We start from the raw sequence: 21,420 nt of genomic DNA on the forward strand, positions 1-21,420 counted from the left end.
AGGAATCCCCTCTAGCCTTAGGTTCAAAGTTACAGCAAACAGAGGTAAAATCCTCTCAGCAAAAAGGAACATTTACAAGTTGAGAAAACAAAAATAAGACTAACACGCCTTGCCTGGCTATTACTTACAAGTTTGAAACATGGGAGACTGATTCAGAAAGATTTGGAGAGCCTGGATTGATGTCTAGTCCCTCTTAGTCCCAAGAGCGAACAATCCCCAAACAAAGAGCACAAACAAAAGACTTCCCTCCACCAAGATTTGAAAGTATCTTGTCCCCTTATTGGTCCTCTGGTCAGGTGTCAGCCAGGTTTACTGAGCTTCTTAACCCTTTACAGGTAAAAGAGACATTAACCCTTAACTATCTGTTTATGACACACAATTATTTCACAAGGGCATGGGGGAGAGAGGAAGGAAACTCAGGACTCTTCATCCTGGAGAGATCAGAGCATGGGGAAAAAACCCAGCTCCAGCTGCAGACTGAGGCATACAGGAAACTGTTACTTTTGCCATCATAAGCTGCTAGACTTGGCTAATGGAACATGATACAGAACTTCTACTCCAGCAACAAGAGAGGGAAAGGCTAGTTTAAAAGTCTCCATTCTAATCAGTATTATCTCTTCTTTCCATGTTTCAGAAGTTGTTTTGGACAGCCACACATTAAACATAATAAAGATAATGAAATACATACTAAGGGTTTATCTGCATGTGTTAGAACTGATAGAACATGAATATGTTCAATATTATTTGAACATTATGGTCTATAGATCATATTACCATTTAAGTGTTTTATACATTGAATGCTTATGATAATTTTATTCTGTTTCTTTACATAACAGACAATGCAGTTTCAAGGTAAACTGAAGTTTCTCTTTGGACAAAAGAAGAAGTCCTCTTCAGGAACAATATTACCACCTCAGCTGTCCTTATTCTGCATAGTGGCACCACTTCTGCTCCCTTCTATGACAGAGCTGAAGATGAAAAGTCTGCTTGTGAAAGCAAAACACAAAGCTGATGAGGCATCCACAATGGATACAAAGTATTTTCAAATTAACCTTTTAGTATTTATCATTACTTACTGGCAGGGGCGGCTCTAGAAAATAGGCTGCCCCAGGCAGCGCGGTGTGCTGCGCCGCCCTTCCTCTTCCCGCGGCTCCGGTGGAGCTCCCGCGGCAGGTCCACCAGAGCCCCGGGACGAGCGGACCTCCCGCGGGCACGGCTGCGGACGGCTCGCGGGTCCGGCGGCTCCGGTTGAGCTGCCGCAGTCATGCCTGCGGGAGGTCCAGCCGAGCCGCGGGACGAGCGCCCCCTCCGCAGTCATGCCTGCGGCAGGTCCGGTCGTCCGCGGCTCCGGTGGACCTCCCGCAGGCATGACTGCGGCAGGTCCACCGGCCCAGCCTGCCGCCCCCTAGATTTGGCCGCCCCAGGCAACAGCTTGGTTAGCTGGTGCCTAGAGCCGCCCCTGCTTACTGGGGCTATATATTTATTAAACATGTAAAAAGCACAGCTTATTCTAAATATCCCTCTGTTTAAAAGCTCTCAGTCTTAATAACGATGTCTAGCTTCTTTCAATATTTTTGTTCTTTCTTTGCTATTATTCAAAATATATCAACATAATAAATAGCTGTGTTGGATGTAAAAGTGGCAAATAAAAATACATCCATTCATTTGGAGGGAGTTCTCAACTTGCCAAAGTGTGTAGCATGGCTACAGTTTAAAGAATGACCCCATGGGCAAACCTCAGTAGCAAACTAAGGAAAGAGAAACATTTGGAGATTAAATGTGCATGTATGTGCAGCTGGATGCATGTGAGGGAAAGGCAGACATGATCTACACTGTAAAATGGTGCCATACTTGTGTATGAACACACTTGTCAACAATTGTGCTAGCTGACCTGGGGCGGAACATGATCCAGCAGTCAGTGTAGCCAGGGGCGGCTCTAGACCCCAGCGCGCCAAGCAGGCGCTTGGGGCGGCCGTTTCCCGGGGGGGGCGGCATTTGGCCTCGGTTGAGCTCCCGCCAGCATGCCGGCGGCAGGTCCACCGGAGCCCGGAATGAGCGGACCTGCCGCAGGCACGACTGCGGCGGGTCCGTCTTCCCGCGGCTCCAGTTCAGCTCCCGCAGGCATGACTGCGGCAGGTCCGCTGGTCCCGGGCTCCGGTGGACCTGCCGCAGGCATGCCGGCAGGAGCTCAACCGGAGCCGCGGGAAGAGGGGACCCGCTGCGGGACCGGGGAAGGGCGGCGCAGCGCTCCGCGCTGCTTGGGGCAGCCTACTTTCTAGAGCCGCCCCTGAGTGTAGCCCAGGACACAGTATGTCCGGTGTTTGCTCCTTGGTAAATTTCCTGCCTCTTTTGTGATAAAATCTCAGATTTAATGTTTAGATTAAAACAATAAGGAGTCCAGTGGCACCTTAAAGACTAACAGATTTATTTGGGCATAAGCTTTCCACTTCTTCAGATGCATGGAGTGAAAATTACAGATACAGGCATAAATAGATATTGGCACATGAAGAGAAGGGAGTTACCTTACAAAAGTGTTTAGATTGTGCTCTGTAACTTGCTCTGAATAGTACCATATACCATGAGTAGTTCCACTGACAATAGACGACTTGTGGAATATGGTACTGTTGTTCAGTGTGCGCACGACTATCAGAATCTGGCTCTTAGCGTTGTTTTTGTTTGTGCTGTATGTGTACTATATACCCATATGTTATATTTCTGGCAAGTTAACCACTTGATGTCATTTTGACAAGAAAGTAGAATTGTTGAAAAGTTGAGGCTATAATGGTATATGAAATAGTTGATCTCTAGGTCAACAGTTGGAATATAGCCCAGGTCAGTGGTGATCAGAAGTCACTACCTCTTGCCAACTTTTCAGTGAATTATGTGAAATGAGTTGGTGATCTCAGGCCAGTTCCCATTAGAGATTTGTTTATAGCACAAGGATTATTGGCAGTTTCAGCGAAGGCAAGGATGTAATAGGTATGCAGAATGAACTATCCTTTCACCTCTAGGGTCCCTCCAGTCCCAGGTTGAGGCACATTGGCATGGCAGCGTTAGGGCGCTTACACAGCCAATGTCCATGTCCTACCTTTTCTGTTAATAAAAAAAGAACGATAGGGTATGTCTTCATGCACAGTTAACCTGGAAGATTGGGACCTAGGTTAGCCTGGCCTGGGTCTGACCAACCCTACTGCAAAGCACTACTCATTATTCTTCTTGCACTCATGTTGTGTGTTTGGGACATAGTCCATGGTTCTTTGTGATGTGTTTCTCAAACGCAGCCACTGTGGCTGCACGTGGGCACTAGGAGCTTTTCTTGTGGCCACAGCCTCCTAGGTGGTGATTGGGTTGAGGGGGGAAGCAGCGGCCCCTCCCCTGTGGCCACCAGCAGTGATTGGGCCCTACCCCGCTCTGGAGACACAAAAGCTGGAGGAACAGACAACCAGTGTGAGTTCCCCACTTTCCTGGGACTGGTGGATCAGGCTTCAGCCCTGGGGTGGTGGGTGGCAGGTTCCAGCCATGGGGCTTCAGGCTCCATCCCCAGGCCTTGTCCCCTGCACGTAGGGTTTCAGGCTCCGTTCCCTGGCTGTGCGGTGGCAGGCTCTGGCCCCAAGATTACCACACCCCCATTACTCCGACCCTTGCTACGTCGCCCAGTGTCCCATTGCCCCTGGGTCCCACTGTCTCCATCCTCACCTCAGGTTTAATTTGGCTCTGGGCTTTCTGGGGCTGAGTAAGTCTGCTGTGAAAAGTAATATTTGTATGTTTGTTAATATCACTTTTCACAGCAGACTTAGTAGCTACCAAGTCTTAAAGCAACCAAAAAAGCAAAAGAAACAAGAAGAAAAAAGACAAGAATGTTCAAAGCACCTTCTTTGTGTTTCTATTATATTTAGGTCCCGTAAAGAATAGAGACAACTGTACATAATTTTTATTATAGAGTCTGCAAAAAAATTCTACATAAAAATAATTATTTGGACATGTGTATGTACATATTTATATGTTTTTCCTAAAGTTAATTAAGTATTTTAGGAAAAATTGTCAGAGAGGCCACCAGCAACAATTGGTGGACGCACTCTGAGGCCACCTAAAAATTTGTTTGAGAACCCCATCTAGGATTCTTTCCCAGTCAATTGTGTCAACTTTGGGAGAACTCACCTGTCCTTCAGGGAGAATTGTGGGAAGGCACTGGAGGACTATCAGCACTCAAGTGACTTTTACCTGTGTCTTCATTGCAAAGTGGGCAGGTTTCCCGTCAAGGTAAAGCAGAACCTGGGCTCTAACCTGTACCCCCAGCCAAGTAAATTAGGCTTAACACATCTCCAAACCTATGTTAAAAGTTTTTCTGTGTGGATGGGGGAGCGGGTTGGCTAAAACCCAGGTAACAGCCCAAGTTAACTGTGCAGTGAAGACATCACCTTAGAATCCAGTGAAGTCAGTTTGGCATGATTCACAAGCTCCAAAAGGCATTTAAAAATAAAGACTGTGACTGATTATAAATCTAAACTATGTGATGATTCTTGCTACATGTTGAAGCCCATTTGCTAGCATTTATCTTTAATGCTAACACTCAGATGCCTAGGTTGTATAAGAATCTAATGGAATAGAATTTAATGAAAACATTACTATTTATTTCAATCCAATCTAAATGTTGTTATTCCAGGAAATAAGTACTGAGCAGAATAATAATAAATTTAATAATAATTTAATTTTAATCATTTTTCTTTACAGTATGTACAGTATTCCAGTCCCACACTGGATTGGGCATTCATATGATCCAGCAATTACTGGCAAACATTTAACTTTAATTATCACACATTCAAACCATAACTACTTAGTACATGTTTGCTAGTTTGAAAGTCGTGTCTTACACAGTTGTGTGTGTTTGCTCTTAGCTGTATTGTCATTCACTAACCAAATATTTTCACATTGTCTGTCCTCTACAGTTCGAAAACTATTTCAGGTCTATGTGAAACAGAATTACAAGGAAGAACCACTTACCATGAAGGTACAGCATTCACTAATGTGTTACAAAATGCTGAAAACCAGATCAAAGGTATCAGGTTGTAATAATTCTGCATTACTGACAGTTTAGGGAGACAATCTTCCTGCCCCCACCCCATTTAAGTTTTCCATATTTTAGTCCCAATTTCCTATTTTTCTGTTGTCTGCTATTGTGATGTAGATTAATCAAATATGAGATAGTATTGACACCATAGTCTAGCCATTCTCTAGCTGCCTAGAAATACAATGTTACCAGTTCTCGCAATTTTATCACAAGGCTTGTGATAGTAAATGTGTTTTCTTAAAGCTCCAGCCCCCAGATTCATGTGATTACATTACAGGTATAGTAGGCTATAGCTCTCTAGTGCTTCCTGGGAAAAGGGTGGGCATTGCTGCTGCCTCAGCTGCTGAGGCACAGCCCTCCATTTGTGCTAGCTGAGGTGTCAGCCCCCCTTGTGTGGGGAAGGTTAAAGTAGTCCAAACAAAAAGGCCTTTGGGAAGCTGAAGAGAAAGGTATCAGCCCTTCTCCTTTTTGAGGAGAGCTGGTCGGCCAAGGCTCTCAAGTAGTTTCCCTATCAGTAACCCCTTCTTCCAGAGCCTGGACAGCTCTGAGATGCAGTCTTGCTCCTTCAAAGTGCCACACAGGCTGCACTGAGCAGAGAGTCTCCCTTTTAAGGATCCACCCCTCTCCAGGCTTGACATTCCTTACAGGTGGCCGGGTTGAGGCTGATTGTGCCCAGAGGAGCTCTTTAACCCTCTCCTGAGTGGGGTTGAGATCTGCCCCACCGCAAGGTGAAAAGTCTTAGCATTCATTAAAAACAAAGGGGGGTTTCTCATGGTTGAAGCAAAAATCTTGAAAACATGATGTGAGTGTACCCTAACGGTGCAAAACCAGACAGCAAATAAAAAGCAATTAAAATGTATTGGTTTTTTTATGGGTTTTGTTTTTGATTGTCTGTTTTTTTGGTAATCTGACTCATGATTTCTGAATGCTTGGGACTTACTCTACTGTGAGAATCTATGATCTGCTGTAGCTGTCTTTTACAAATTGGCAGGGTGTTTAATATAAAATGTAAGAATTTAGTAATCCTCTTTGCTGACTTTTGATAGTTATTTCTCCTCAAGCCTTCCCTTCTCCCTCTTCCCTATACAGATAACTCTATTAACTTCTTTTTTGTACAGACTTGAAACTTTGAAGTCATGCTTGCTTTAATACAAGTTCTCTATCACAGCCACTTTCACTGTCTAGTTTCTCTTGAATCTTTTATTATTAGACAGGCAAAATCTGTACTGAACTGACGATACTGCAAAATCTCACTGATTACAGTTTAAGTGTTTGCAAATTGAATATGTAATCTTTTTTCCCAATGTGCATTCTTGCCTGTAATTTGCCTGGTTAATCTTAACCATAACACATTTTGACTTGCACTTTTCTGTATAACAAATACCAAACATATTTGTGAGTGTCCAGTAGTTTATTAGGTTATATAAAACTAATATTAAAATTGTTTGCACTAGAATATATTTTCTTTTAATTTTTATAGCAAACAATGGAGAAAATGGCATTTCTCTATTCAAAGTACTAACAAATGAAGATCACTGGGTCTGGGTACAAGCTAATACTCAAGTTCTGTACAGGACTGGCTGTTCAGAATACGTCATTGCCTCACAGCAAGCTCTAAAGTAAGTATATTTACATTTTCCTGTAGTTCTGAAAGATAAAGACACTATTCACCAAAAATAGGACTTTTGTGTCTTAGAAGCACAAGCTCCACTGAAAGTCGATGAGCCTTGTGCTCCTAAATCACATAGGTAGGATTTTCAAGAGTGCCTAATTTCATTAGAGATGTCACTTTGCCAGAATAATTTCTGTGGGAAGCACTCAAGTACTATTGTAACAGGCACTAGTGCAAAACTCTAAGATGGATGACTACTGACTTCACAAGCCCTTTGAGTGGGCTTTACTCAACACAATATTTGTATTCTTCAAAGAGGCAGTTCCTAGAGGTGCACAGATCCTATCTCCAGAGTAGGTTGAATTATATGGCAGCAAGAAGAGCCTCTCATGGAAGCCAAAATAAACCCCTAAACAAATTATCCCTACAGTAGACTAATAGACAGCTGATGGAGAGGAAAGTTCATGGAAATATACTTTCTACCAGTTGACTTTCACAACTCCCAATTCTTAAGACTCCCATTTATGGCTTAGAAACAACTGGGAGTCAATCCAGCTCTGGACTACAATAATTCTCTTTTGTGGTGGCTGCAGATTTTGGGATGGTACTGGCCTTCTAAAGTATGGGGAACACATTCAGAACAAGAAAAACTATGACGGAGGCTCTCTTCAGCAACCAGCAGAGTGTGCTGCAGGAAGCCTCCACTGTCCCGTCATTGCTGACTCCTTGGTTGCCAGTGTCCTCTTATTTTATAATACTTGGGAACCACGGTCATTTCTTGCTCTTTATGGCTGATAGCTGAATGATGTTGTCAGAGGTATGGATTATAAAGTATCCTTGAATCTCACCCTTTAAACATTTTCTGGGATGATGTAAATAGAGAAGCTTGTGTTCAATGCAAAAGGTGTAGGTTCCCCTGGGAGTAGAATCTGTGCTCATCTTAGGAACCCATTTCTTATTACTATCGATATAAGCCTCCCTATTCACATGTTCTCTATTATTTGGTCTACCTGTGCCCACAGAACTGTACATAGACCTCGTCTATGTAGATCTCCCCTCTTCTCCACAAAAGAAGCTCAGCCATATTTCTGGCATGGTCTCTTACACCCCCCATGGACCTTATAGGGGCCTCTCTGTAGTGTGTGCTGAGGAAGGAGGTAGAGAGTGTGTGGGATGGGTGCAGGGCCAGGAGATACGCACAGAACCCCCTCTCGATCTGTGAAAACTGTATTTAGACTGTGGCCCCTTGGCTTTGTTGCTTTTTGCCTCTGTTCCTCTCTCTGTTCCCACCTGTCTTCAGTTTCTGTGTGTTCTTCTTTTCTGCCTGTGCGCACGTACACACAAAACAAGACTCAGCAAAAAGCCCCTCTGCCCACATAATCCAAAACTCCTGGGTGCTCTGTTAAGCCTTGTCTCATGGAATGTGGCTCCTCTCCCACCTTCTCCCCACAGAAACTGCACAGACTCCAATGGTTGTGCCTTCACCATATCTTTTTATTTTAAAAGTTCCCTCCACCTTTTTCACAACCTTCCCCATGCAATAGTCTATTTACAGTGCTAACATAGCTTCTGGCCCTCTCATCAGGGCCTGAGGGGAATAGAAGTTTCCCTGCTCTGAACCTCTGTGTGGCATGGCGTGGCGTGGCGTGGCGTGGCGTGGCGTGGCTCGGCTCGGCTAACCCTGTTCCTCCCTCTCCCCCCTTTACACTTCCTTCCTGTGCTTCTTCTTATCAGCCTTGGGCTGGTGGGGTAATTGGCTCAGCTGGCCAGCCTGATTAATTCCCCCCATCAGTTTTCCCCAGGGGAACTAATTAATATCTGAGTGATCAGACTGCAGGCTCACCTGTTTGCACTCTGCACTCTGTCATGCCTTGTTTTAGAAGTAGCCCTTTAACTGTCTCACAACTATCTTAAGTACAGGGCACATTCACACATCAATTTCAATGAGTTTTTAACTAAAGACATAACAAGGTTTAACCCAGCTCATAACAGCACCCCCAATCTCAGCTTCTCCCCATCATCAGGATGAGGCCTAAAAGGTGCCACCCAATAATCCATCCCAAACAGAAAAAAAAATTAATTAAAAAAATTACAAATGGTATAAACTTATGGTGTCTTTCTGTCAGACTGTCAGGGCAGAAATATAGGTAGTTGGGCCGAGTGGTTAGAGTAGGGTAGGGGGCCAGATCCCTATGCCAGCTGGGGTTCAAAACCAGAAGGTCAGGAGCTGAGTGTCAGTTACCATGAAGGGCAATTTAAGAAACCAGGTGGTCAGTGTCAGGATACAACAGCTGGGTGAGCAATATGAAGCAGGGTGGAGTCCAGTTGTATGGACAGATTCCTCTTCCTCCTTCCTGCTTAAGTAGGGGGAGCTGGTCAGTCTAGTGCGCCGGTGTTCCACCATTTGAGACCCAGGGCTGGAGCCTTCTCTCTAACCTGGGCTTCAAGGAGTACCAGTTCTAGCTGATGCCAGTAAGCATCAAGTGGATGATTGGAGCATGATGTCCCCCCTGCCAGGAACCCTGCAGACCCAGGTGTGAGACTCCTGGGTCGTGACACGATCCTATGCCCTAGACACATCCACTGGGCAACATTGGTCCAAGTTTTTCAAGGTGTCTCCTGTAGAAGGCTCATACCAGGGTTGGGGCATGAATATTTTCTGCTGTCTCCAGGTCCATCTATCAAGGCCATAGCCCTCTCAATTAGATACTAGCGCCTACTTCATTTAAGTTTAGCATCTAAGACTTTGTGAATGATGTATTCTTCATGCCCTGTATATGCACTGGCGGGAGGGGTCCTGTGGGGAAATGAATTCTCTGAGAATGGTTTTAGGAGTGATACATAGAATCATAGAATTCAAGATCAGAAGGGACCATTATGATCATCTAGTCTGACCTCCTGCAAGATGCAGGCCACATAAGCCGATCCACCCACTCCTTAGCAAGTGAACCCTGCCCCATATTTCTGGCATGGTCTCTTACACCCCCCATGGACCTTATAGAGGCCTCTCTGTAGTGTGTGCTGAGGAAGGAGGTAGAGAGTGTGTGGGATGGGTGCAGGGCCAGGAGATACGCACAGAACCCCCTCTCGATCTGTGAAAACTGTATTTAGACTGTGGCCCCTTGGCTTTGTTGCTTTTTGCCTCTGTTCCTCTCTCTGTTCCCACCTGTCTTCAGTTTCTGTGTGTTCTTCTTTTCTGCCTGTGTGCACGTACACACAAAACAAGACTCAGCAAAAAGCCCCTCTGCCCACATAATCCAAAACTCCTGGGTGCTCTGTTAAGCCTTGTCTCATGGAATGTGGCTCCTCTCCCACCTTCTCCCCACAGAAACTGCACAGACTCCAATGGTTGTGCCTTCACCATATCTTTTTATTTTAAAAGTTCCCTCCACCTTTTTCACAACCTTCCCCATGCAATAGTCTATTTACAGTGCTAACATAGCTTCTGGCCCTCTCATCAGGGCCTGAGGGGAATAGAAGTTTCCCTGCTCTGAACCTCTGTGTGGCGTGGCGTGGCGTGGCGTGGCGTGGCGTGGCTCGGCTCGGCTAACCCTGTTCCTCCCTCTCCCCCCTTTACACTTCCTTCCTGTGCTTCTTCTTATCAGCCTTGGGCTGGTGGGGTAATTGGCTCAGCTGGCCAGCCTGATTAATTCCCCATCAGTTTCCCAGAACTAATTAATATCTGAGTGATCAGACTGCAGGCTCACCTGTTTGCACTCTGCACTCTGTCATGCCTTGTTTTAGAAGTAGCCCTTTAACTGTCTCACAACTATCTTAAGTACAGGGCACATTCACACATCAATTTCAATGAGTTTTTAACTAAAGACATAACAAGGTTTAACCCAGCTCATAACAGCACCCCCAATCTCAGCTTCTCCCCATCATCAGGATGAGGCCTAAAAGGTGCCACCCAATAATCCATCCCAAACAGAAAAAAAAATTAATTAAAAAAATTACAAATGGTATAAACTTATGGTGTCTTTCTGTCAGACTGTCAGGGCAGAAATATAGGTAGTTGGGCCGAGTGGTTAGAGTAGGGTAGGGGGCCAGATCCCTATGCCAGCTGGGGTTCAAAACCAGAAGGTCAGGAGCTGAGTGTCAGTTACCATGAAGGGCAATTTAAGAAACCAGGTGGTCAGTGTCAGGATACAACAGCTGGGTGAGCAATATGAAGCAGGGTGGAGTCCAGTTGTATGGACAGATTCCTCTTCCTCCTTCCTGCTTAAGTAGGGGGAGCTGGTCAGTCTAGTGCGCCGGTGTTCCACCATTTGAGACCCAGGGCTGGAGCCTTCTCTCTAACCTGGGCTTCAAGGAGTACCAGTTCTAGCTGATGCCAGTAAGCATCAAGTGGACGATTGGAGCATGATGTCCCCCCTGCCAGGAACCCTGCAGACCCAGGTGTGAGACTCCTGGGTCGTGACACGATCCTATGCCCTAGACACATCCACTGGGCAACATTGGTCCAAGTTTTTCAAGGTGTCTCCTGTAGAAGGCTCATACCAGGGTTGGGGCATGAATATTTTCTGCTGGCTCCAGGTCCATCTATCAAGGCCATAGCCCTCTCAATTAGATACTAGCGCCTACCTCATTTAAGTTTAGCATCTAAGACTTTGTGAATGATGTATTCTTCATGCCCTGTATATGCACTGGTGGGAGGGGTCCTGTGGGGAAATGAATTCTCTGAGAATGGTTTTAGGAGTGATACATAGAACACCAGGTGGATTCTAAGGGATCAAGGTAGGTGGAGCTTGACGGGAACCAGGTTAATTTGTTGCCAGATTTGATAGGGGCCAAGGAACTGGTAGTCAAACTTACTAGAGAGTCTGTCCATACGAAGGGTCTCTGTTGAGAGCCATACTTTTGTCACACTGAACAGGTAGGGCTCTGCTACTGAGGCTGATCTATGTGCCATTTGTAGTCTTTCATTTTTTCGAGGTGTTCCTCACTTCCTCCTGGATTTCATGGATCCATTGTACTGATCTGAGGTGGTCAGGGTAGAGGAGGTCGAGGGTAGCTTTGGTGAAATTCAGGGTTGTACCCAGAGTCAGCGCAAAAAAAAAAAAGTGGGGGGGCTTGGGTCCATGGATGGCTGGTCTGCATTATTACATGCAAACTCAATATAGACTCAACATCCTGGTGATAATTTGACATAGCATTGCAGGTACTGTTCAAGGATCTAATTCACCTTCTCTGGCTGTTCAACTGGGATGGTAGGTGGAGGTGTGGTATGTATGTATCCTCAGTAACATAGTTTCATGCTAGAACCAGGAAGTGAATTGTGGCCCTTGATTGGCGGTAACATGATCAGGGAGGCCATGGAGACTGACTATGTGGTTTATCCATAGCTGGGCAGTTTCCACAGTACAGGGTGGACCGGTGCAAGGAATTAAGTGGGCCATCTTGGAGAAGTGGTCTACCACAGTCCAAATCTGGTAATTCCATGATGAAAACTAAGGCAATGGCTGTTTGGGGTCAGGATGGGTTTTCCAGAGATTGGGAAAAGTTGCTGAGTTCATGGTTTAGTTCCTTGACAGAGGTGCATACATCGCAGGAAGCCTGCATTGAATGCCTGCATTGAGGGGCACTGTGACATTACCCAGGATACAATTTGGACTGTTGAACAGCTGTGTCCTCTCAATTCTCCATGCTAGGGTACCTTTTACACTGCTTCGCTGTGAGAGTAACCACTCCTGGTCTGCTCACATTCTGCCTTCAGCATGTAAATTGCTCCCAGCTATACAGTATGAATGCTATGGCCAACCGCTCTTGAATTACACTGCAGAACAACACCACCAAATTCCCAGTCCCAGATTTTCCCCCAGAAATGTGTTTCTTGTACTGCCCAGCCCTCTCCTGGAAAACACAAGCTCATATAAAGTACAAATTTTATTAATAGAAAATGATACACAAATTCTGTTATCTCAAATGGATTTTCCCAAACACTTCCATTCAAACACACTGGTTTAGATAAAACAATAAAACAAGTTTATTAACTATAGACAAATAGATTTTAAGCGATTAAAAGTAATGAGGCATAAAAGTCAAAATTGTTTACAAAGAAATAAAAGGTAAACTGCAACCAATACCTAACACGCAGCTAAGTAAATTCAAAGCAAAAGTCTCTCTCACCCCATGCATCAGCAGTCTTACTGGCTGAAATCCTTTCAGATAGGATCCCTCCCTCAGTCCAAAGCTATTTCTTTGTTCCTCAGGTGTTGCGGCTGCCAAGGGTAGAGAAAAAAAGGAGCGATAACTTGGGTCATCTGTTCCCCATTCTTATACTTTTCTTCTTCTTTGAGAATCATCTCCAGCTGGGATTTAGGAGACAAGAAGTCTGTGGGAAGGTGTTTCTTTGCCAAGATGTAAATTTTTCACTCACACCCTTTTTCCTGCCAGTTAACCAGGTGATAGTTCATTTGGTTTCATTGTCATCCGGCTAAGGCATCAGTTTGCCTATTGTTTCCGAGGAACTGGTTTGTGGCTGCTTTTCTAAACCAGGAACATGTCTCAGTAATGTTATACCATAGAATTCTATAACTGTACATACAATGTTGCTGCACATACTTTACCAGGACAATAATGATCAGCAAATTATGAGTTTTCAAATGATACCTCACAAGCCATACTTTGTACAAAATGTATCATAGTCTTGATACATAGGGGTACAGATTGTCACAGGCACATTTGAGGCTAGCAGAAGAAGAAGGACACTTGGCTGTTAGAGCACCCAAAGTGTCCCATCAGTGGGGAGTCATGACATAACGGTACAACAGCCACTCTTGCTGGACCCAGGGGAATGTAAATACAGTTATTTGCAAAGGTGGTTACCTCCCAGGTGTCATGTGGCTCTTTGTTTATGTCAGCTAGTTCACTGAACGGAATCCCTGAGGCAGAGACAGTACAGATAGTGGCAGAGAGCTGCATTAAGAACGTTTCAAGGCTTGAGAATGTGGGTCAGTTGCTGGCTGAGGTGTTGTGGGTTGGGACTATATTCTCCCTTTTGGGGCAGGGCATTGGCCTTGCCATTTTTAGTCCTGGGGCAGTATGTAATGGTAAAGCTGAATTGTGAGATGAACAAGGCCCACTGGAGCTGTCATTGGTTCAGGGCCTTAGCCCTGCAGAAATACTCCAGGTTTTTATGGTTGGTAAATATTTGGACTGGCAGATGAGCCCATTCTAAGTAATGTCACCACTCCTCAAAGGCAATTTTGATTGCCAGAAGTTCTTTTTCTAGGATCTCGCAGTTTTTCTCTCTGGGGGTAAGTTTTCTAAAGTAATAGGTGTGTGGGTGCATTACTTGTTTTTGGGAGAGAATCAGGCTGGAGATGAACTCCAACAAAAGCTTGCATGACATCAGGGTGGGCCAATATGGGAGCCATAGAGAGGGGTGCAATTTGCTTCAAAAAGTTTGGAATGAACCATCAATAGAAATTTGCAAAACCCAAAAACCACTGTAGGTCATATAGATTGTGGGGTGCTGCCCAGCCATGGACAGCCTGGAGTTCGTGCAGGTCCATCTTGATTCCCTCTAGGAACAGAATAAAATCCATGAACTCTTGGGAGAGCTGGTCAAATGCACACTTCTGGAGCCTGGCATAAAGACCATTGTAGCCTCTCCAGAACAGTTCGGACATGAATGGTATGCTCTTCAGCATTGTCTGAAAAGACCAATGTATTGTCCAGACAGACCACAGCGCACAATCCAATATGTCTTGTAACACATTGTTAATAAAATGTTGGGAGTTTGTCAGCACATTTGTCAGCCCTAACGGCATCACTAAATATTCAAAGTGGCTGTAGCAGGTTCAGAAGGCAGTCTTCCATTCATTCCCAGCCCTGATGCACATGAAGTTGAAGGCTCACCAGAGGTCCAGTTTGTTGACATGTGGCCCCTACACAGTCCAGTAATTCTGGAATCAGGGGTAGTGGATACCAGTTCCTGATCATTATCTGGTTTAAGGCTCAGTTGTCAAGCTAGAGTTGGAAACTGACATTTTTTCCCTTGATGAAGAGGACCAGTGCACCAGCTGGTGAGGTTGACTTGAGAATGACCCCTCTGGCCAGGTTCTCCTGGAGGTATTTACTTAGCGCAGCTAGCTCAGGTTCTGACATGGCATAAATCCACCCAAATGGTATTTACGCTCCCAGCTGCAATTCTGTGGGGCAGTCACAGTCCTGATGTAGAGGGAGGGTTTCTGTGAGATTCTTTTCAAACACTTTGGCATAGTCATGATATTTAAGATGGAGTTCTGAAGTAGGTTTGGTGGGCATCCCTACTTTGGTGATCATCTCCATCTGAAGCCCCTGAGTGCTGGGGCAATGTTGATTTACTCCTGAAAATACTGCTGACAGAATTTTGAAGGGAAACTGCCCTCCTGCTTTTACCAATGAATGAGATGATTATGAAGAGTCCTCCAAGAGAAGCCAAGAATCAGAGGGGAGTGAAGGGATTGAATGATGCTGAATCAAAATATTTCTCAGTGCCCCTGGATAATGGCTTCCAGGTGGACTGTATTTTCGATCATTAGACCTGAAGAAAGATGGGAGCCATCAGCCATCAATATTTTCCATAGATCCAGAGTGGCTTTGTGTCACAAAGGAATCTGCAGGGCCTGGGTTGTCGCTGCATCTATGAAATTGTCAGCTGCTCCTGAATCAGTGAGGGTTCATTAGATGGGAATCCATTGGGGATCTCCAGGGATGCACAGTCAGATAGGCACCTGCAAGTGGGAAGCCCCTGGATGGAGCTGGGTGCATGCCCCAGGCAGGACTGAGGTGCAGGGGAATTCTTTTTTCACACAGCCCAGGGCAGTCCTTCTTACTGACCCTGAAGTGACTCATTTCCTGAGTTTCTTGGAGCTTGCACAGGACAGGCAGAAGGTTTGCCACAATAGAAGCATAGGTGGTGCCAAGAGAATTGCTCCTTTTCTTTGGGGGTGAGCTGTCAATGAGCCAGATCCACTTGCACTGGTTCAGCAGATGAAACAGGCACCAGTTAATAGTACGTGGATGGGGGCTGCAGAGACCCTCATTTTCCTCCCTTCATTCCTGTAACTGAATATCTATGTGGATGGCAAGGTCAATGAAGGTGTCCAGACCCATGGGCATTTCCATGTGGGCCAGTTCATCTTTGACCCCAACAGAATTGGTACTGCTGCACTGCCTTGTTCCACTCCATGGTCACAATGAGATGATGGAAATGGGCCACATAGTAAGCAACAGTTACCCTGCCACTGCCAGAATTTCCTTAGAGCAGCCTTAGCCAAATGGGCACAAGGCGGGTCATTGAAGATCGCTCATATAGATTGGAGGAAGGCATTCCAATTTGACAAAACTGCTGTTACTCTCCAGCAAGGGGGAGGCCCAGTCCAACACTTCCCCCATCAGCAGGCAGATTACCAAGACCATACTGGCCTGGTCAGAGGTGTACATCTGGGGATGCAACATGAATAGAAAGTAGCATTGGTCCATGAAACCCCAGAATTGCTAGTGACTCCCATCGAATTGCTATGGTAGGGGTTCTGTGGGCCCAGCCTTTCTGTCCCTCCGCCCAGTCATTAATTTGAGCTATAATGTTGAATTGAGCCAAATAAGTCTCCTAGAATTTTGCCCTCAAAGATACTGCGTTTTTGCATAATTTGAGCTGGGACAACCCCCTAGCCTCTCCCCTTTGGTCCCTGTGGGTTACAAACAGGGTAGAAAACAGTTGAAAATGTCTGGTCTTACCCAGTTCCTCCGGCTGGTCCAAGTCCTCATCCATGTGGCTGCTTTCCACTGTGGTCAGTGACCCTTCGATTTCCTTCTAGAGCTCATTTTTTAAATCCATAAATCCTTGATCCAGCTCATCTCAATTAGCAAGTTCTGGATTAGCTATAGCTAATATCCATTTTATCATTCCAGACTGGGAGTTTTGCAGCTGGAATTCCCAGTCAGTCCAAATGCTTTGTAGTTGTTGCGCCAACAGAGTTTTCAGCTCTGCCTGCAAGTCATCTTTGAGCTCTTTCTGGTAAACCTCCAGATGCTGCTTTAATCCCTGTTGTGAAGCCTCCAGCTCCTGTTTCAGGTCTTGTTTTAAATCATTTTAGTCCTGTTATAATTCCTGATGACCTTTTTTGCTCTCTACAAGCACCACCATTATTTGTTCTATCTTGGTTCAGCAGGAACACCAGCTCATAGTCTCACTCCTTGGAAGCTGGATATCACTCCTCACATCAGTGTTACTCATTTCAGACCTGTGCAGCTAGTCAAAGTTTAGGGTCCTGGGGATTTTCCAGCTGGAAGCACAACTTGATGCAGTCTGGTAGTTTCTTTGATGCAATCTTGTTTATTTACAAACCATGTACAAAATTCTGCTTCTCCAAGTGCAGGAGGAACCAAGAACAAAAGGAGTAGTTTCTTAACTCGGAGCCTCAAGTCTCTTTAGCCAATAGACTCAAAAACTCTCTACCTTTCTCCAGGGTCGCACTGTGCTCCTCAGCTGTTGGTTGGCTTTTTTTGTTTTTTGCCTCTGCCTTTCTCTGTGTTCTTATCTGTCCCTAGTTTCTATATGTTCTCTCTTGCCATGTGTACACGTATGCGTGTGCACACACAAAAAACAATACTCAACAAAAAGCCACTCTGCCTACGCAATCCAAAACTCCTGGGTGGAATCTATTAGCCCTTCTTTGGATGTGGCCCCTTAACTGTCCCACAACTATCTTAAGTGAAGGGTATGTTCACACATCAATTTCAATGAGGTTTTAATACAACCCGTAACAAAATTTTACCCCACTTGTAACGATACGAGCTGTATCTTTCCCACTTTGGCTGTCCCAGGGCTGGGAAGCAGGAGAGGAGGCAGTGGGCCACTATACAGATAGCTCTTGCTTCCTGCATATGCCCCAAAAGAATTTCTAGACATCTTTCAGCTGTAGGGGGTGGATCCCATAATCTTGCCTACGAAGAGAGAAACCCCATCTCTCCCCAGGGAATCCCTCTCCCAAAATCTCCTGCAATCTGTTACTCCAGTCCAGGGAATGAATTGGACCATTAAGAAGCAGACTCAAGATGGCTTCTCTTCTTGTTCAAGTCTCTATTTTTGTGTTTGTTTTCTGTGTAATTTAGGAAACTCTTTGATTCATATTTGGATGCCTTTGTTACCCAGTGGATAGTTAAATACCTCTATTGAGCATGGTAATCATGTGGCATGGAGTACCATGAGCATTGGTCCATGAGGTTCCATTCTTATTGTCCCCTAGCTAGACCAGGTGGGCTGTAGCAGATACTCAACTGTTGTTCTTGTATTTTGTTCATCACCACTTGCATCCTTGCCCCACAGTCTGCCTTTTCAAATTGTGCAGTAGCTTGCTGGAAATGTAAATTTGTTTGCCATAAAATGGCATCCTTTCCCCCATTCTCCTTCTACTTATATACAAATACTTTAGTATAATGCTTGTCTTCATGCTTTATTTCAGAACAGTCCCATCTTCTGCTTTACTTTTTACATTGGATGTTAGGTTTTCCCCCCATTTTTCACTGATTTCTAAAAGCTGTTGTTGCTGCATCAGACTTGTCTTTCTTCCTGAGATGTTAATATTTAGCAGGGGGTTGAAACCCATTAATATTATAAGTACATACTTACAACTTCTCTGTCCCTCCTTAATCTGTTTGTTGTAATGTGACAGTTTCCACATTATAACAGCATGGGCTCCCCCTACTGGGGATTCTTATATTTACACACTGAACCCATTCTCACAAACAAAAAATTACAAGTATTGAGCTAAGTAACTAGCTTCTGAAATCCCCATCAGTTTTCTTTCTCTTCTATTTTGAGTTTCTAATTCTGATACCACTTTTCCCCAAACCAGTTTGGCTCTGTACCTTAAATAACTTGGATTCAGTGTCTCACATCTTTCCTTTCTGATTAATCAAAGTCCCAAGAATTACTATACCTATTATCCAAAACCTAAGGCCAATTTTTTCATAATTTTGTGTGCTTCATGTGTAGCTAATAAGAACTAAGGGATCACAGCACCTCATAAAATCAAGCAGAAGATGTCTCAAGCTGGACACATGAAAATGGAAACACCCAAATTAGTGAATGTTTGGGAATATTAGTCTGGACACTTCCTCTGAGCACTTCTTTCATCTCCTACAACAAAATGTTTTGAAAAAAACACACCTCTGCAGCTCTTACTCAAACCACTTAAATCAAAAAGTTCCTAACTATGTAGTACTATTTCATTTAAACTACTGTGAACTCTGTTTTATTCCACACTATAGAAACCATTCTGTACACTATGTTGAATAAACCATTCTGTATATTGAAACCATTTTTCTGCCCAGAACATTAGGGTGATTTTTTTAATGAAAAAGATAATAAAAGTACAACTTTTTACTATTTTATTTAAGGTAATGGTAAAATGTACACCAAAAGTGGAATGGAATTAAACATACATACAGTAGTTTAAATGAGATGACCTTGCACTGTGTGTGTGCATAGTATAAATATGGAATACATTATAAGATTATTTGGTATGAGTATAAGATTCCTGCATTACTCAAATATGACTGAAACTTCTATCATAGCACTCCATTCTATATTCTACATAGGTAACACACAGTATGGGGAAAATATTTTAGAAACATTTGACTGACTGACTTTTTCTACCTTTATTGAAAGGGAAGAAGATGTGCACCTGAAGGTACCAAAGAACATCACAAGTTTGAAAGGACACAAGGAAGCACTTAACTATAACTGTGCCATTGAAACTTTGGGACAGATGAAGCATCTTAACTGGACAGCTGTAAAAAATGAACAGGATAGCATAAAAGTGAAGTTTGAACCTAATATAAATGACAAGTGTTTCATGCAAGAGGAATCTCTCAATTCTAACACATTACTTTTAGGTATCCAAAACAACTGCAACACAAACAACATTTGGACTTTAAAAAATTCATCAAGTTCTTGTTCTGTAAATCAACGCATGAATACATGTCCGAGCAGAAAAGTTGGACCGTTCTGTAACAGAGATCAAAGTCTTTTAAATTTAGCATCAACCTGTCCTTCTCACTGGGGTACTACAGAAAATTGCCAGTCTTATTCAGGCTTACAGCAATTTACAGTGGAGAACTACACTACAGACCCTGTGAAATTACAACATCCACTGATGTACCCAGAAACTCTACACAACACAGTATTTCCTCTAGATATGCCCATCAAAACTGAATATGATTCTGATTCTGAAAATGTAGCTGATAGCTACATGTTGTCACAAAGTCGAGCCTGGCTGGATGAGAATGGTGTGGTGAAAAAGCAGCTGACTGGCTACCCTAACATGGTGCACCTTAAAACAGAATCGGACCTCAGTGAGCAACTGTCTCCTTGTCAAAAACAAAAGCACTGTGCTTACACACCACACAATTGGCAATGCATTGTAACAAATCATACCAACAATATGAATAGAAACAGATCATGTAAAGGGTTACATAACAAAGAGATGACACAGGTTTGCCCCCAGAACTCTGCATGTTTGGAAAGCATCCATGACTTTCAGCGTACAGACTTCTACAATCAGTTCTATAACCCCAATTCAGTAGAAGAGAAAGAGCAGAATAACCAGATTTTTAAGATGCAATGTGAGTTTAAAAATCCCTGCTTGGTTCACACAATCAAGCGTGAACCCTCGGATTCTCCACCATTGTCTGATAATGGGCAGGATGGAATAGAGATGATCTTCCCTGAAAATGCATTAACGGGTCCTATGCCTCATAAAACAACTGAATGTACATTTTTACAATAGATTTTTTAGCATCTGGAATATTTATGATATTGAAAAACAAGAAGAAGTTGTAGATTATCTTCCTGTTGGACTACATGAGTAACTACAATTAAAAACCAAAGAGAAAAGATTTAAAAAAAATATTACTCTTCTTAGTGATCTTTGGGAAAGGGGTGAAGTAAAACTACAGATATCATGGCAAAGTGCTAATTCAGACTTCCTATAGGTGTACCAGTTTAACTTTTTCAAGCTTCCCCTCTTATCTGTTGTATATCTGACTACATTATTAACGTATAACTGTATCTTCCTCTTGCCTTTATTCTATTGTTCATGGCATGATGTGAGTGAAATCCTGGCCCCACTGTGAAGTCAATGACAAAATTCCTATTGACTTCACTGAGACCAGACTTTCAACCTGTGAATCTAAGGTCTATATTTTTATTTTTAGTTTCTCCAGTAAAAGGGATCAGCTATTACCTTCTCCCCACATTAATTTAATCACCTTCAGGCAAGGGCTTCTCAAATCACAATTGCTTAATTTATAGGAAGACCATGATAGTGGTAGACTCAGGGACTCAATCTATTTAGCTTGACAAATAGAAGGTTAAAGGGTGATCTGATCACAGTCTATAAGTACCTATACAGGGAACACATTTAATAATGGATTCTTCAGTCTAACAGACAAAGATATAACATGATCCAATGGCTAGTAGTCGATGGTAAACTAATACAGACTGAAAATAAGCTGCAAATTTTTAAACAGCGAGAGTAATTGACCATTGGAACAACTTTCAAAGGGTTGTAGTGGATTCTCCATCATTGGCAATTTTAAATCAAGTTGGGATGTTTTTCTAACAGGAATGCTCTAGGAATTATTTAGGGGACATTCTATGGCCTGTGTTATACAGGAGGTCAGACTAGATGATCACAATGGTGCTGTCTGGTCTTGGAATCTACAAATCTGTTAACTCAAAATCCAG

General features: G+C 43.7%; 1 protein-coding gene across 1 annotated transcript in view; it reads left to right on the plus strand.

The window, feature by feature from the left end:
- Positions 1-21,169, plus strand: part of AHRR (aryl-hydrocarbon receptor repressor) — a 138,441-nt gene extending 117,272 nt beyond the window's left edge. Inside the window, exons 8-11 of the mRNA XM_039525484.1 lie at positions 837-1,036; positions 4,947-5,008; positions 6,549-6,687; positions 19,342-21,169. Of these exons, the coding sequence (XP_039381418.1) occupies positions 837-1,036; positions 4,947-5,008; positions 6,549-6,687; positions 19,342-20,461 (1,521 nt within the window). The 3' untranslated portion in view covers positions 20,462-21,169. The remainder of the gene's footprint in view (positions 1-836; positions 1,037-4,946; positions 5,009-6,548; positions 6,688-19,341) is intronic.
- The last annotated feature ends 251 nt before the right edge of the window (positions 21,170-21,420 follow it).

Source organism: Mauremys reevesii, linkage group 2, assembly GCF_016161935.1.
Source record: "Mauremys reevesii isolate NIE-2019 linkage group 2, ASM1616193v1, whole genome shotgun sequence".
In the NCBI taxonomy this organism is placed as follows: Eukaryota; Metazoa; Chordata; order Testudines; family Geoemydidae; genus Mauremys; species Mauremys reevesii.